The sequence below is a fragment of the Myxocyprinus asiaticus genome, chromosome 8, assembly GCF_019703515.2.
Source record: "Myxocyprinus asiaticus isolate MX2 ecotype Aquarium Trade chromosome 8, UBuf_Myxa_2, whole genome shotgun sequence".
Classification (NCBI taxonomy): domain Eukaryota; kingdom Metazoa; phylum Chordata; class Actinopteri; order Cypriniformes; family Catostomidae; genus Myxocyprinus; species Myxocyprinus asiaticus.
This window is the reverse complement of record NC_059351.1, coordinates 51,566,796-51,583,278: the sequence shown is the minus strand read 5'-3', so window position 1 is coordinate 51,583,278 and position 16,483 is coordinate 51,566,796. Positions and strand designations below refer to the sequence as shown.

The window sequence follows — 16,483 nt, the reverse complement described above, 5'->3', positions numbered from 1 at the left end:
AACATAATGTTTCTGGGTAGGACCCTCTATTTCAGGATCAGATTGCCCCATGCAAAGCTGATGCACATCAACAAAGCGCACTCAAACACTGATCTCAGGTCTGTGTGAAATGAGTAAAAATTCACACATTACAGCAAGTGTTAAAAGAGGAAGTGAAATCTAGAAAAAAATCTTTTTTTTTTTTCTTTTTTTTTTTTTTTTTTTTGCGGCCTCTTTCATACATTGACTTATGTGGTATAAAACAAGGCTTGCATTTTTAGCACTCATTAATAGAGGCATAAAGGCAACCGAATCTGCAGACTTCTCATTTAAACAGATTGGAGACTCAAAATGTTAGTGATGAAAATGAAGACCCTCCATGTTCTGTGGATCTGGATCTTTCTGTCAGGTCAGTTCTCTTTGTATGCATCACTGTTGCTCTACAGTGTGAACGGACCTGGTAGTTTACACTGTGGCTACAGTGTCTGACTTAGTATGAATGAGACCTTTTTTCTAATGCAGCTTGCATGTTTTTTTATTCAGACAATGTTGTTTTAAGCACTGCTACAGAAACAATGCTTCAGATAAGAGTTGAGGAAAGAATGTTCTAGTCTTTGTATAGATAATTGGTAGATGAAAGGAGTGTTTGGGAAATCTGTTTAAAAAGTCATTTTTTGCAATTCCAATTGTTGCTGCTAAAGACACTGTGATGAGGAGGAGGGCAGGGCCGGGCCGTGACTATGCACGCCCGGCCCCCAATCGGGCTAATCAGCCGAGGAGAGGGATAAGTGCAGTGAATGTGGATGTTCGGGAGAGAGAGAGCCACATGCAGCTGCCATGTGTGTGTTTGTGTTGTGTGTCTTTATGTTTAAATTAAATATTATTTTGACGGTTCAGCCATTTTGAGTCTAGCAGAAACCCTGCAATCTGGTGGAATCAAGTTTCTATACCTACATTTTTATTTTATTTTACACGGCTTGTAGTACGCATTGCGCCAGATTCCTTGTGAAATAAACACTAGAAGTACACCACTAATGACTTTAATTCACTTTCAGAAAAATCCTGAGTAAAACGGCAGATTATCAGTTCACAAACACTTTTCACCCTGTTCCTCACACTCTGCTATCTTATGACATTTAAATACTTTTACTAAAATGCTTGGCTTGAAAGTCAAATTATATTTGTAACATTTGCATTACATAACCAACTACATTTATAAGCTTGTTCAAGTGTGATCAAATTGTGCAGTAGCTGAACTGAGTATTTCATTTGCACAGGCCGAAAAGTGTGACAGAAGCACCACAAAAAAGATGTGGTTGCTTCAGCAAATGCGGAAACAAAGTCTAAATCAGTTAGGTTTTGATCTCAATAGGTCATGTCATGAGGAATCAAAATGTCCTTGATATTTTTTAACATAAGAGGTCAGTGTTCTATAAAAACATACTGTAAGCTTCAGAACTCAAAAGTTCCTCTCCAGTCCAAAAAGAAAATTTATTGTTTCCACTCTGCAAAAGCCGCTCATTTTGCAGTCGGCTCAAAATGCAGTATCATTTGAAAATCCCGCCTCCACAACATGGGTAATAGTCGCAGTGAATAGATAGAGGCTGAGGTACTCAGACACTGAAAGTGGTATTATTGTTGCTGTAGTTCCCTATCTGTCACTCACTCAACGTTGTGTTGATGTAGTGACACTAGAGGTCACTCTCGGGAGCCCGAAACACCTCTGATCTTTGAAAAAAGGCCAATGGGAATTGGCGAGTGGTATTTGCATACCATTCCCCTGAACATACGGGTATAAAAGGAGCTGGTATGCAACCACTCATTCAGATTTTCTCTTCAGAGCCGAACGGTCATGCTCACTGAGCTGAATTCCCACGGCTGTCCATTCACCTCTGCTGGATCTGACGGCGCATTTCAGCAGCTTTTCCCCCTCTGCACTGGTGCACTGTAGAGAATGCCCCTGGGTGCTTCGGCAGAAATAAAAGAGTATATTCTAAAAAAGAGTATATTTCTCTAAAAGAGTGACACACACAGAACGTCTTTTTAAAGATGCCTTCTCGCCTACTGACAGTCACGATCGCTGTCTTTCGTGTCTGGGCGCTACCCACGCGGAGACATTGTTCGTGGATGGGTCATGTCCTCATTGCGAGAACATGACCATGGCAACGTTGTGGTCACGGCTTGCCTTCGTAAGAAAGCAAGCCACCCCAGCGGCTCCCAGCCTCTGTCCTTCTACCTACGGGTATGAGGCCAGCGTGACTAGCACTGGGGCCGATTTGGGGAACTCAATGGGACCACCTCCGCCGGGTATCCCCCCACGGACCTCTTATTCCCCAGCACACTCGTCTGCTCCGATCGGGCTTCCGGATGAGTCCGCCGGCTCGTCTCAGGGCAAGTTTGACCTCTTCTTCAGAGCCCGCGAAGGTGATGAGCTCTCGAGCACAGCATCGGAGCAGCTTCCCCGCCCTCACTACCCTCGATGGTGGGGCAGCCAAGGGGTATTCGGTGATCCCCCCGGTGGATAAGGCTCTCGCGGTGCAAAACGGGCTGGGGTGCTGTATGCAATGGGCACGCAGCCGCCAGCTCCTGGACGGGCCTACGGCTACGTTGGCACATCAACTGCCTCGAGTTGTTGACAATTCTGCTTGCTCTGCGGAGGTTTCAGCCGTTGATCCAGGGCAAGCATGTGTTAGTACGGACAGACAACATGGCAATGGTGGCATACATCAACCATCAAAGCGGTTTATGCTCCCGTTGTATGTCACAACTCGCCCGCCAGCTCCTCCTCTGGAGTCATCAGCACCTCAAGTCGCTGCGAACCACTCACATTCCAGGCGACCTCAACATGCGCTGTCATGACAGGTTACCCTCAGGGGAGAGTGGAGACTCCACCCTCAGGTGCAGCTGATTTGGAGTCGATTTGGGCAGGTACAGGTAGACCTGTTCGCTTCCCGAGAATCATCCCACTGCCCGCTCTGGTACGCCTCTCAGTATAGATGTGCTGGCACACAGCTGGACCCCTGGACTATGTAAATATGCCTTTCCCCCAGTGAGCCTACTTACACAGACCCTGTGCAAGGATAGGTGCTTTGCATGTGTTGGTTCCCCATAGGTGACCCCATGCGACGTATATATCTTCCGCTAAATTGTTTCCTGTTGGTAAACTGCGTCTTCCTTGAGCAGAGGCCCCTCTGCCCCAGTCACCATGTTTGTAGAAACTCCTCCCCCGTTGGGTAGGACCTACCATGGGACTTCTCCACATTACACACTTCCGACAAGGCTCGGCAAGACCATGTGATGTATTTCCACTCAAAATCCCCCCCCCCCCCCCCAGGGTGGGGTGTGATCTCCGTGGTGAGTGACACCCCAACCCCCCCCCCCCCGGTGGCCCCATTCGGTTAACAAATTTCACTCATTTTTTGGGGAAAGAAAAAAGAGGATAAGAGGCCACGACTGGGCTAGCCTGTCCCTATCTTTTGGGCAGTCGACTTGTCCACGAAGGGCCGTTCAACGCTCATAACACCGTTGGGGGAGGTTACATGTCAGCCTGGTGCACTGGCTATGAGGCACACAATGGTCTGCCTGTCTCGCACTGCCAGTTCACGTAACACAGTTCAGCTAGTTGTGGCGTTTCGTATAGGGACCCCTACTGTCATTACATCGACACAACATCGAGTGAGTGACAGATAGGGAATGTCCTGGTTACTTGCATAACCTCCATTCCCTGATGAGGGAACGAGACGTTGTGTCCCTCCTGCCACAATGCTGGACTACCCACTGAAATGGCCAGGACCTTGTCTCGGCTCCTCAGCACAAAACCTGAATGAATGGTTGCATACCAGCTCCCTTTATACCCGTTTGTTCGGGGGAGTGGTACCACTCGCCAATTCCCATTGGCCTTTTTTCAAAGACCAGCGGTGTTTCGGGCTACCAAGAGTGACCCCTAGTGTCACTACATCGACACAAAGTCTCGTTCCCTCCATCAGGGAATGGAGGTTACGAAAGTAACCAGGACATTTGCTTTAAACCAACAAAAAGATTAAGATGTCGAGTAAGGTCCCCAGATGATGTTGTATTCCTGGTTGTGGAAAAATACATGCCTGCAGAGTCTTCTGAAGGATCCCAACTTTAGAAATGAGTGGCTTAAAATTATTTAAATGAGGTTCCTGAATGCATTAATGTCACGTCTCTCTAAGGATTCTTTAGAGAACTATTATGATTCAGGCTTTGCAAAGAAACTTGAAAGGTGGAGCAGTGCCAACTATATTTAATGTCGTTAAGTAACAAATTTAATTTTAATTTTTAAATAGAGACATTTTTAATCACAAAATATGCAGACAGGACTCCAACGGGGAGCGGATGATGCTTATTACACAGTTACTTGCCAAAGAAATGCATAGGCTTATTGCTCAAAATATTGATTAGAGATTAAATGGTATTATTTAAAGGTCAAGTATGTAACTTTTTGATGTCAAAATATGCTCTGCTTTCTCGGTTTGTTGAACATTGACAACCGTTAGTAATTTTTGGGTTTACCTCACTCAAAAGTATAAACACTGAGCCTCCCAGGCACTATCAAATCTTTGTTTATATTTTGAACAACCCGCTCAGCTCCACCCATCCCTTTCTAGCTCAACCTATAGTGTGAGTTAGTGGCTACTTGTTCAGCTGGGCGAATAGGAACATCCATGGCAGACGTGTTAGCTTACCCCAAATATGATGACCTGTTATATTGGGCAGTGGTGGCTCATTGGTTAAGGCTTTGGGTTAATGATCAGAAGGTTGGGGGTTCAAGCCCCAGCACCACCAAGATGCCACTGTCAGGACCTTGAGCAAGGCCCTTGACCCTATCTGCTCCAGGGGTGCTGCTTCATGGCTGACCCTGCACTCTGACCCCAGCTTAGCTGGAATTTGTGGAAAAAAATTGTTTCACTGTATATGTGTGATAAATAAAATTATAATTAATTATTATAAGAGACAGAGAACAGTGTAAAACCAGAGTGAATATTGGTGTCGCTTTTACAAGCTCAAGGACTTTGAGGGAATTTTTGGGGTTTGATGGAGACACCAAACTTGCCGAGTTGTTTCTCAACAGGTAAGCCACACTCAAGTTAGCTCATTACTGTCAATCTTCAGATAAATTCACAAGATACTCAGAATATGTATCGTTACTCCTAGTAGTTACCAGAACCATCCTACCTCATGTGCTGGATTCTGGGCGCACCTAGCTGGCATTCAATCTAGCGATGTTATCGGACGACCAAATTCCTCTGCTACGCTTTCTGTCCAGTGTGTATATGCATTAGTGGTCTTTTTTTATCACAACATTAAACATTTATCACCTTTTATTTAGTGTGGCCTATTTGTTCAAAGGTAATCAGAGAGTGTGAAAGCACATAACGAGTCTAAGGGGTGTTGGCAAAGGTTGCTTGAAAACATACTTTATTTTTGTGATTCCATTTGGTGCCACTAGTAGTGCAGAAATTACATACTTCACCTTAAAGAATGCATAGCACGGAGTGCAATGAAAGGCAATGGTGGAGCAAAGGCTAGTAAGGGTGTGTTCACACTTGTAATTCTGTTCTCTTGGTCCTCTTGGTCCGGACCAAAAACATTTAGTCCTGATTTGCTTAGTGTTCACACTGGCATTTTTAACACCAAACCTAAAGATACAAAACAAAAGGCATCAGAAAAAAGTCACAACCTGATTGGACAGCTTTAATGATGTATATTTTGCGACGGAACTTGCCGAACATCTAAAACAATGCTGGCTGCTGGGCAAAATGCGCTGGTTAGATTTATATATGTATATATGGTGGTATTTTTACTAGTTGAGAACAAACGAAGAGATAATAAAATGTGTAAAGGAGTCAAAACAGCACCAAGAATTCCTTGGTTGCACACACAAACGAAGATATGCTGCAAGGATGGCTGACGGCGTTTCTGACGCCTGTACCAAACTGTAATGGGTAACATAGCTCCTATGTTGAGAAGAATCAGGTATGCTTGAGGTAAGTATTAGGCAAATCACTTCCTGTTTTTGGTCCGTTTAGATGTCTTTGGTCCATGTTGCGTTCATATATCAATCGAACCGCACCAGAGTTCGTTTGGAAGCAGACCAAGATCCACTATTCAGGTGGTCTCAGTCCGCTTGTTTGGTGTGCACCAAGGTTCAGATGGCAGTGTTCACACTTGTTCAAATGAATCGCGCTAACAGAGCAATGGTACCAGATTTCATTTTAATTGAACCAAACCTGCCAAGTGTGAACACACCTTAAGATTACCAACTGTCATACATCATATTAGCCAGGACGTCCCATATTTTGGTTGAAATTAATGCACGGGATGCCTCTTGTCCCATATTTAAGCAGTGAAACAACTGAAGGGGACTCCTTACCCAGCAAACAGAGGCTAACTCACAGTCCAGCCGTCCTTTATAGCTCGACCTTAAACTGGATGCAGTTATTAACCCTTCACATTTGTAGTTGTCAGCATTATATAGCAAAATAAAAATATTTTGGAGCAACAGTGTGCCATCTTTGTTCAGTTTTATATTGTTATTTCAGTCAAACAACTGTTGTAGTTTGATAGTGTGCTTCACATAAATTGGGACATATAGCTATGATTGCCTGGACAGAGATCTTTTAGGTAAATTGCTTGCATGTTTTCATTCCATCAGTCTTAGGAGGAAAAAAGTTCCACACGTGTTATGGCGGGGGGCGTTTGCACTCCAAAGATTTTTGCCAATTATAACACAGTGGGTGTGTATATTGAAGTCTTAAAGGGGAAGTAGCACAGAAACGGAGCATTTCAGACAGAGGGCCAAAGACAGGGCGGAAAATGGAAAATCCTTTACTACCATTATAAGTGAACTTCAAAGAAAATAATGAAGTAAAAAAAAGCATGACATGAAATCTTTCAGGTTTAGGGTAGGGAGTTTGGATTTAAAACTTTATAAGAGTGTTAGTCTTCAAAATCTCATTGGTTTGGGAAAACATTGTATTTACTTTTAGCGGCACACACATAGTGGACATTTCACCTCGGAACTGCCACGATATGTGTAATGAACTATGCATATCATTTTGAAAAATGAGATCACCTTGAGTTGGATGATCTCCGTATAGTGCATTTCAAGTTAATTAACAGACTCAAAGCAAATGTATTCCTTCTTAAACTGCAGTTTTGCATCTTTTACACAGCAGATCAGCTGTCCCATACAATCTTTATCTGTGAATGGACAAATTGTACACAGACACAGAAAGACTGAGTTTGAATGATGTCCAGACAGTCAGTTTTTTACTGTGAATGATTCCAGCAGCAATGTTGATCTTTACCCTATATACAGTACTCTATCTACAGCTGTACTCTAGACAGGCCGATACCAACTTAATAACTTGCATTTAAACACTGATCTTGGACCAGTTTTTTTAGTATAAGTCCTGAACATTACAATAGAAGCAGTAACCACAGAACTGATCTAATTTCTCTGAACAAAAGTAACAAATGCATGCAACAATTGTGAAAGACAGGGGAAGTGGCCACAAGGCTCTGTGTTGATAAGACACAAAAATGACATTGTAACAGAACTCACATCAAGACTGCTCAGACTATGAGGGGTCTATGTAAAGAAAGTCTTTTAAAGGAATTCACAATCTTGTTTAATGTGTATAGTGTGTCAGATGAGTGTGAAGACAGGAGAAGAATTCAAGTGCTTATTCAAGTCCAAGGCATTACATTCATTTACTGGCTTACTAAGAGCAGGAAGTCAATGTGGTTTTCCTAATGGGCACATTTGCTGAGGTCTGAATCCGTGTGCGTTTGAACCAGTGCCCCTCACAGAATTGGTCTGGTTTCAAATTGAAAGAATTTCAGATTTTGTTGGACCCTGGTGCTTTTCCATCATCAACTTCCGTCATCACAAACATGCATATGATGGAGAACACAATGCAGGTTGCTATATTTGTGTTTTTTATTCATTTGGTGTCAATATGCACACCAGAGTGAACAACACTTGTGTGTCAGTGCATCACATGCCATAATTCAGCAGATATGCATATCCAGGAGAAGGCGACTATATCTGATGCTTGCAAACAGTCTTTGAGGAGACAGATGGTTGCAATCCATGCATTTCCAGAGCTGCTTATGTTCCCACTCATGGTGCATGTGCATGTGTGTGTGTGTTTTTGTGCCACTGATTATGTCATCATGCTTAAATTGGCAAAAAAACCACAGTCCACTCCCGTTGCACATAACAGCTTTCATATTACCAATTTTTCATGTGAACCCGTGCTCTGTTTCGGACTAAATTGCCAGTGTGCAAGCCCCCTAAATGAGGGCTAATGAAGAGATCAAAATTCCGATGGAAACTAAAACTAAAATAAATGAATAAATAAAACATTCTTTAAATCACTTATAGGTACAGATGCAAGGTAATATACTGGATAAGAAACGAATACTGAATGTTGGAAATTGGATATTTTGAATGACGGTTGAAAAAAAGAGAGATACAAATTTTTCAAGAATTAGGGATTCAACAACTGATGGGACTGAGACACATGAAGACAGTGGACAGTATGTCATTATTACATGTTCACATGGCTGGACTTCAACCAATATAAAGTATTTCTGCAGAGATCCATGTGAATATAAAGATATACTAGTTACATCTGATCGGTCACCTAATGGGAGATTCAGACTGGATGATTTTGAAGAGGGAATCTTCAGTGTGACCTTCTGTGGACTACAGGAGTCAGATTCTGGGATTTACTGGTGTGGAGTGGACAGACCTTCAGCAGTGGACACATATAATAAAGTGACTCTGACCGTTTCTAAAGATACAAATCATGTATAGTGATGCTTTATAGTGTGTTTTAAAGTATTTCTCTTTGTGCTTCCATATAAATGTTTCTTTTTTTTTCTTTCTTTTTTTTTACTTCTCTCCCACAAAGATTTTGTTTGCCTTTATGGGGTATCTGTGAGTACAGGAGAGAATATTGTAATCCTCGCAATGGTTGCGGCTGATGTACTGCTCCGTCTAAATTTGCCCATCATTGGATTAAGAGGCCAGGCATATGATGGTGCAGCAAACATGGCTGGCAAATATTCTGGAGCATAGGCCATCTTTCGCACATACAATCAAACTGGTGTGATGACATTAGGCTGGGCTCAACGATGAAACCGGTGCTATCTGCATTCGTGCTGCTGCTGCTTACAAGCAAAAGAGGGACTGAAGCAGTTGTTATAATGAACCAGCTGCTCAAATAGTCTTTTCAACAGATATATTTATTATTATTATTGTTTATTGTTCTAAACAATATCTTTATTTTTATATGTTACAAACTTTCAAACAATCACTAAATAAAAGTATAAAGCCGTTACCGTCGGAGCACACTGTTTTGATGCAACGCTGCAGCCATGTATTCTGACATCAAACAAAGAATATACAAACTAGTCAGTCCACTCAAGCGTTCTCCCATTCCGTCCGTCACCATCACAACCACTTCCGGCTGGGAAAGTGGACTCTCGCTCTCTCTCTCCCTCACTACCGACACACTCCGCTCCACGGAGGTCGTTCCCCTGTCACTGCCAGTGCTCAAGACCACGGAGGTTGTTCCCTTGTCACTGCTAGTGCTCACGATCACGGAGGTCGTTCCGTTGTCACTGCCAGTGCTCACAACCACGGAGGTCGTTCCCCAGTCACTGCCAGTGCTCCCAACCAAGGAGGTCGTTCCCCAGTCACTGACAGTGCATACGACCACAGAGGCTGTTCCCCTGTCAATGCCAGTGCACACGACCACGGAGTTCGTTACCCAGCCGCTGCTGGCTTTCCTGACCATGACGATTCCGCCCTCAGTGTCTTCCACGGCTTCGCCTCTCGAGCCTTCCATGGCTCCACCTTCCATGGTTCCGCCTTCCATGACTCTACTCCTCAAGCCTTCCACGGCTCCCTGCTCCAAGCCTTCCACGGATCCCTGCTCAAAGCCTTCCACGGCTCCGCCCCTCAAACCTCACATGGCTCCGCCTACCTTGGCTCCACCCCTCGGGCATATCTTGGCTCCGCCTTCCATGACTCCACCCGTCGAACATCTCCTGGCTCTACTTGCCTTCATCAAGCTTTCCACAGCTCTGCCATTAACACTACAAACTCCACCTCCTATGACACAGCCAGCTCCTACTCCTGTTGTTCCACCTCCTGACCCTGTTCCTGCCATGTGGCCACCCCCCCAGGCCTCCTGAACCTGTCCCTGTCCAGTGGTTACCTCCCTGGCCTCCTAATCATCCACAAACTCCTCCCTGGTCATCGGATTGTCCGTCAGTTCCTGCTTGGCATCATAATCGCCTCCTGGACTCTTCCCTGTCATCTGTTTCTTCCTGCCCTTCTCTACCATCTTTGGGCACCAGAAGTCGCCCTTTGGGGGGGGGGGGGTGTTCTGTCATGGATCCACCGGACTCTCAGTGAGGGAGTCACTGCCGACACACTCCGCTCACTCTACCCTAAGTGTTGATCACACACACCTGTTCATCATTAGCGGCTAGTCAAGGACTGCATAAAAACCTCACTCTAACTCACTATCATGGTCTGTTCTCATCATCAGTATCTCAGAGACTCCAGACCTCTCGTCAATGTTACCTGTGACCACAGACTCTCTTGTTCATTGAAACTTACCCATTGATACTTACAATGTTCCATGTTCCCATCGTCTTAGTGTGGTGTTGTGTTTTCCCATGTTATATCCCCGGTATTTGGATCATCCTGTGTTGTTTACGTTTCCTGATAGGATCTAAGTACTTAATGTGAGTTTACCGATCATCTGTGCATTGCTACTTAACCCTGTCTGGATTATATTCACCATCTGATATCATAGTGTAAATTGGGGGTAAAAAAAACCAAACTATTTGTTCCGATGTCAAATTCCAATAGAATGGCCCCTGAAGGTCTCTGCATTGTTCTGTCTTTTCTGAGCGCGGAAGTAAAGCAATTATTGTTAATTCAAACATTTGATTCCATTATTCATTTTATATGACTCCAATTTTATATTAATCTGACTCCAATTTTAAATTGACCTCTAATTTATATTTAAGATCTAATTAATTTCTGATCATTCTTTTAATTTAACATTTTTAGGTTATTGATTACTCTAAATCCTCTTCTATTCATTGTCCTTTCGATCTTTGGAGACTTACACAGGCCATTATTAAATTACGTATACCTCCTGAAAATGGATAGCCAGTTCCGTTCTTAGTCAGCGGTTGTAAGGTTAACTAATATCATCTGGTTTGGCCTGTCTCCTAAGCAGACGATATTGCCGCTTAATCACGTACATACAACTTGCTAAGACGGGCGGTGAGCAGTGACTGAGAGTCTTTAAATGGCTTTCTCCTACCCGATTGTCCTAGGTGGTTGTCCTACCTGGTTGTCCTGAGTGGTTTCTCCTATATTAAAGCTCCAGTATGGTCTACCCTGGTCTAATGAAATTCAAATCCTAATTGATTGTGCTAGGTGGTTGTCCTACCTGGTTGTCCTGAGTGCTTTAAATTCAAACTGAGAGTCTTTAAATGGCTTCCTCCTATATTAAAGCTCCAGTAATGATATAAATGTTTTCAGAGGAATTCAGAATAAATCAAACAATATCAATTTATTTGTCAGGTAGGATATAAAACATTGTTGCAGAAATTCAAATCAAAGCCAATTTCACATGATCAGAATAAACAAGCATTACAAAAAATAAAAGACAAGTCAAAGAAACATACCTGAGAAAACTACATGCAGCGGTACAGCATGGGAGATCTGCTTACAGATTCCTGATAAAAACGACTACACACATCAATTGTGCAGGATATCTGCTTACAGATTCCCCGAGCTTCTTGCCAACTTTCCTTAAATATCCAGACAGAATAAACATTGTGTACCAAATGGTATTATCATTTGAACAATGAGAATTTGGGGGTGAATGTGTTCTTGACTTCCTGGGGTTTAACCTTGTTAACATACAGGATATCATTTAAATTGTAGGTCAAGGAGGGGGATAGACCTCCAGAATTATACAGTAATTGGCAAAGACCTTATAACTTTGTAACCATTAGTTTTATCAACATGGGAAAGAGACCATTATACCAGTCGCACAGAGACCTCTTAAATAATACCAAACACATACAGTTGCATTCTTTTTTACATGGTATTTGTTATATTTTTACATATAAATCTTGTGTCTTTGTGTTGGTCCAGAGCTGTTGAAGGTGCAAGGTGATTTGCAATTTATCACACTGTGGTGATATTCAGGTGAAGATTTCAGCTTTGTAAAACAATGCAAAGGCGATTTGCAATTGATCACATGTGGTGATATTCAGGTGTAGATTTCAGCTTTTGTGAGAGAGTTCTCTGACATTGATTCTCGCAGAGTTATTTGACTTTTACCAGAAATGGCACCTTTTTGGTTGTAGACATCCTGGTGCCTGCCTTACAATCGCATTCTGTTCCTGGATTATCTTACCTATTGTTTACATTGCTTACTCAATTACCTGTTGAATAAACCCTGCAATTGAGTTCATATCTCTGCCTTTGTGAGTCTCTCCATGACAGATAATATATAATCTGTCCTCCAGTGCATCTGATGTGAAGTGTTAGATAAGATTTGTTTTAATTACAATGTGCATAAAAGAACTCATGCTGGGGGTTCTGTTAGTACATGAGAAACTCACATGTGAAAAGTAAAAAAAAACAAAGAAAAACAACCTCTTGCCCCATATGTACACTGTGGTGCCCACTGTGTTAATCTAATCATTCAGCAAGCTTGCACTGCCTCACGTGTTATCCACAGTTCTTTACAGTGGGTTCATGAGTTAGGAAGTTTGTTTGGGCTGTCAAGTAAACTTAAAGCTCTGCTCAAAGAAATGGCAAAGTCTGGAGAAGGGACCTTCAAATCTAATAAGCCTCTGTGTCCCACAAGTTGGGCAGTTTGCTCAGGTTCCATACGTACTAAATCAGTAAAGTCTGTAATGCTTGCATTCAATGAGATGTACTGCTGGTAACTCATATACATGGCTTTGTAGTACCATGATGCAGGCACACCTTAATAGTGTAGCTTTGTGTCATATACACAAAGAAAAATTTGACAAATTGATGAAGCAAAAGATTTCTTAGCAGTTTGTTGGCTGCAAGGAATTCTGCCAAAGTTTTCATTAAAACTTTTTTTATGTTTTTTTGTGTTTAAGTCCTGTTATGTTTAAGTAAAAATGTTTCAAATGTCCAAAATAAAAGTTATGATTTATAAAAGTTGAAAAAGGTTTTCAGTGAAAGTTTTCAGTGTTTCTTTAAACTCTGTGAATGGCTGATTTATTAAACTTTGGTAAATATTGTAAGTACTAATACTGTGCTGTAAGTTTTGGGTCTGTAAAAGCCAGGCCTACTGACAGCTGTATCCCCCCACTTTAAAAATGGCTGCTACGCCCCTGCCACAGCATCTTTATGCAATACAATAAAAGTGAATGGTGACTGATGCTGTCTGTCCCTAACATTCCGTCTAACATCTCCTTTGGGATCCACGGAAGTCATACGGGTTCGGAATGACATGAGGTGTGTGAGTAAATAAGGAAAACCACTTAACAGAGAAACAAAAACACATGATTTTGACTTATGCGCAGAGGGTTAGTTCAGTTTTACGGTAAATAATCAGCAGCATTATACAAGTGTTTGTAGATAAGAGCATCTTTTTCACACTGATTTAGGATCAGATGGTCCAGATCAAATCTGATCTCAGATCTGTGAGACATGGGTAACCTCTACAGTCTTAAGTGTTAGAAAAGGAGGAAGTGATCACCATCTGTGAAGGTGTTTATGGGTTTTTCTATACAAGTATGAGAGCTGAAATCTCATTCACAACAATTATGAAAGCAAACACAAAAACTGATGTCAGTTCAGTATGACATGAGTAATATGTACATGTGAAGTCTTAAAGGTGGAAAAGGTGACCAGTCTCAGAGTCAGGATGTTTGTGGCAGTTTTGAAAGACGTTCAAAACCGAAAGTCAAGTCAAATCTATTTATAAAGCACATGTAAAAACAACAAGCATTGACCAAAGTGTGGAACTTGGGCAAAAATGAATAACCACACAAGGAAAAACACCAAGACACAAAACAACTAACTAACAAAGACACAAACGTTCAAACTCTTAAGATGTTGTTTTATTCATCTATTAGGATTCAGGATTGCAGTCACTAATGAGATTAATATACATGGATACAGTGGAAGATACCTCACAATTCTATGTTCTCATACTTGGGCTCAGAACAACAGGAAGTATTTCTGCAGAGATCCATGTAAAAATGAAGATATACTAGTTGCATCCGATCGGTCACCTAATGGGAGATTCAGACTGGATGATTCTGGAGAGGGAATCTTCAGTGTGACCATCAGTGAACTACAGGAGTCAGATTCTGGGGTTTACTGGTGTGGAGTGGACAGACCTGTGGCAGTGGACACATATAATAAAGTGACTCTGACAGTATCAAAAGGTGAGAATGATGTACAGTGATGCTTTCTTGTATATTTTTAAAGTATCTCTATTTGTATTTCCATATAAATGTTTTTCTTTTTTTCTTTTTTGTACTTCTCTCACTCATAAATCACCACATTAAGTCACACAAACGTCTACAGAAGTGTATACAACTCTGCCGTCACCTACACCAACAACACATAAAGAATCTCAATCTTCTACAACAAGAAGAACCTCCAGATATTCAACTCCTGATGACATCACACACTTACCTTCAGTAACAAGTAACAACTTCATCAGCCTCTTTGTTCAGCTATGTATTGTCATACACTTTAACTTTAACAAAAATGAAAATTGTCACTATTTTCTTCCCCTTCTTGTTTCATTAAGTATGACATACACTGACTTAATGTCAATGACAGTAAATTACATAGTTCAATGTACTGTACATGCTTTTTATGTTTCACTGGCCAATACAATACTATTCTTGGACTTTATACTGACACCACTTGGAGTGAAAGCAGCATTACATAAATGTTTTCAGTTTCCAATACAGTTGCAGGTATACTCTATTCACAAGGGTTATCATCATGATTAATTTATTAAGCTACCAAAAGTCTCTTATCCCTATTCCTCAGTGTCTGTGTACACTTCACTGTATGCTGTCGGTGGTCTGGTCATCATGGTGATCATACTTGCAGTTGGATTGGTTGCTGTTCTCAAATTTAAGAAGAAAGTGCAGACATCAGCAAGTATGAACATGCATGCAAAAATATCATGCAACACATCAATACTGTAGTAAAATAATGTTAGGTTTGAAAAACGTAATGGTGAAAAATACTAATGAAGCCTATACGGTCTTGTCCTTTTCAGTTAAGGAATGTCACAATGAATATAGAGTTGAAGAGGTGAGTGATGCTTAAACATTCTGTTTGTCACTGACTGATTTTTCTTTGAAAAAGACTTTAAATAATCAACTTCATATTATTTAGCAAAGACCTGGCAACCATAATACAAGTGAACATTGGTTTCTTAATTCAGGCTAACAGTATATATAAGAATGATCTTCCTGATGTACAGATGAAATCGAACCACAAGACTGAAGTCCCAACAAGCCAGTCGGATTCAGTCTATGAACATGTAAAACTCAGCATGGGCAAGTCAGATACAGTCTATGGAAATCTCTGATGCCGACATCCCACAATGAGAGTGAAGAATAGACCTCAAGACCAGGCAACTGATGGCAAACTTTTCTACATCATATGTCACAATAAAGGCCTTCAAGTCATAAACGAATTTAATTAAAAATGTGAACGAAAACATCAATAAATTCCATTTACAGTATATTACTACATACATTTATGTATCAAGTATTTAGAGCGTCCTCAAATGACCACAGGGAGTGCCATGTCTGATTTTGCTTCTCTAATTACTGTCATTTTGCAATTCTTTTGACGTTCCCTTTGGTTGAAATTTTTTCTCATGTTGCAGCTTGATATATAGTCAACTATAAGTCAGCTACTTGTAGGCTGATTTAATAACACTGTGGCTACACTGAAGGTTCTGTCGTTTGCATCTGGGTAATGTTTTTTTTTTGTTTTTTTTTTTTTACAATTTAAACAGTGACCTCTGGTTGAAATGTATATATCGGAGTACTGATGAAACATGCTTGTAAAACCATGCAAAAGTATGGCTGGTTAGTATCATAAGTTTGCCACTGCTGGTAGATAATTCTGCAGACAAAATGTATTTTTGATCATTGATAGCCATTAAAAGTAGCTGTGTATTCTGAAGATTTTATTTATTTATTTATTTTGAAAGCAACATCAAAATCACTAATATTTCATTGTAGTAGATGTTTCAACAGTGACTGATTTTCTGGGGGGCACTTTAAAGTGGGAAATAGACTTGTTTACCCCCCATAAAAAAACATGACTTAAAGGAATAGTTCACCCAAAAATGAAAATTCCCTCATTATTTACTCACCCTCATGCCAACCCAGATGTGTATGA

The 16,483-nt window shown here is 41.3% G+C and overlaps 1 protein-coding gene across 1 annotated transcript; it reads left to right on the top strand.

Moving 5' to 3' along the window:
- The first annotated feature begins 240 nt into the window (after positions 1-240).
- On the top strand, positions 241-16,204 carry LOC127444728 (CMRF35-like molecule 5). Its single transcript, XM_051704294.1, has 6 exons — positions 241-388; positions 14,176-14,490; positions 14,615-14,755; positions 15,110-15,223; positions 15,345-15,379; positions 15,513-16,204. The coding sequence occupies exons 1-6, from the start codon at positions 331-333 to the stop codon at positions 15,657-15,659; spliced, it is 810 nt and encodes a 269-aa protein (XP_051560254.1). The 5' UTR covers positions 241-330; the 3' UTR covers positions 15,660-16,204.
- Positions 16,205-16,483: the final 279 nt, after the last annotated feature.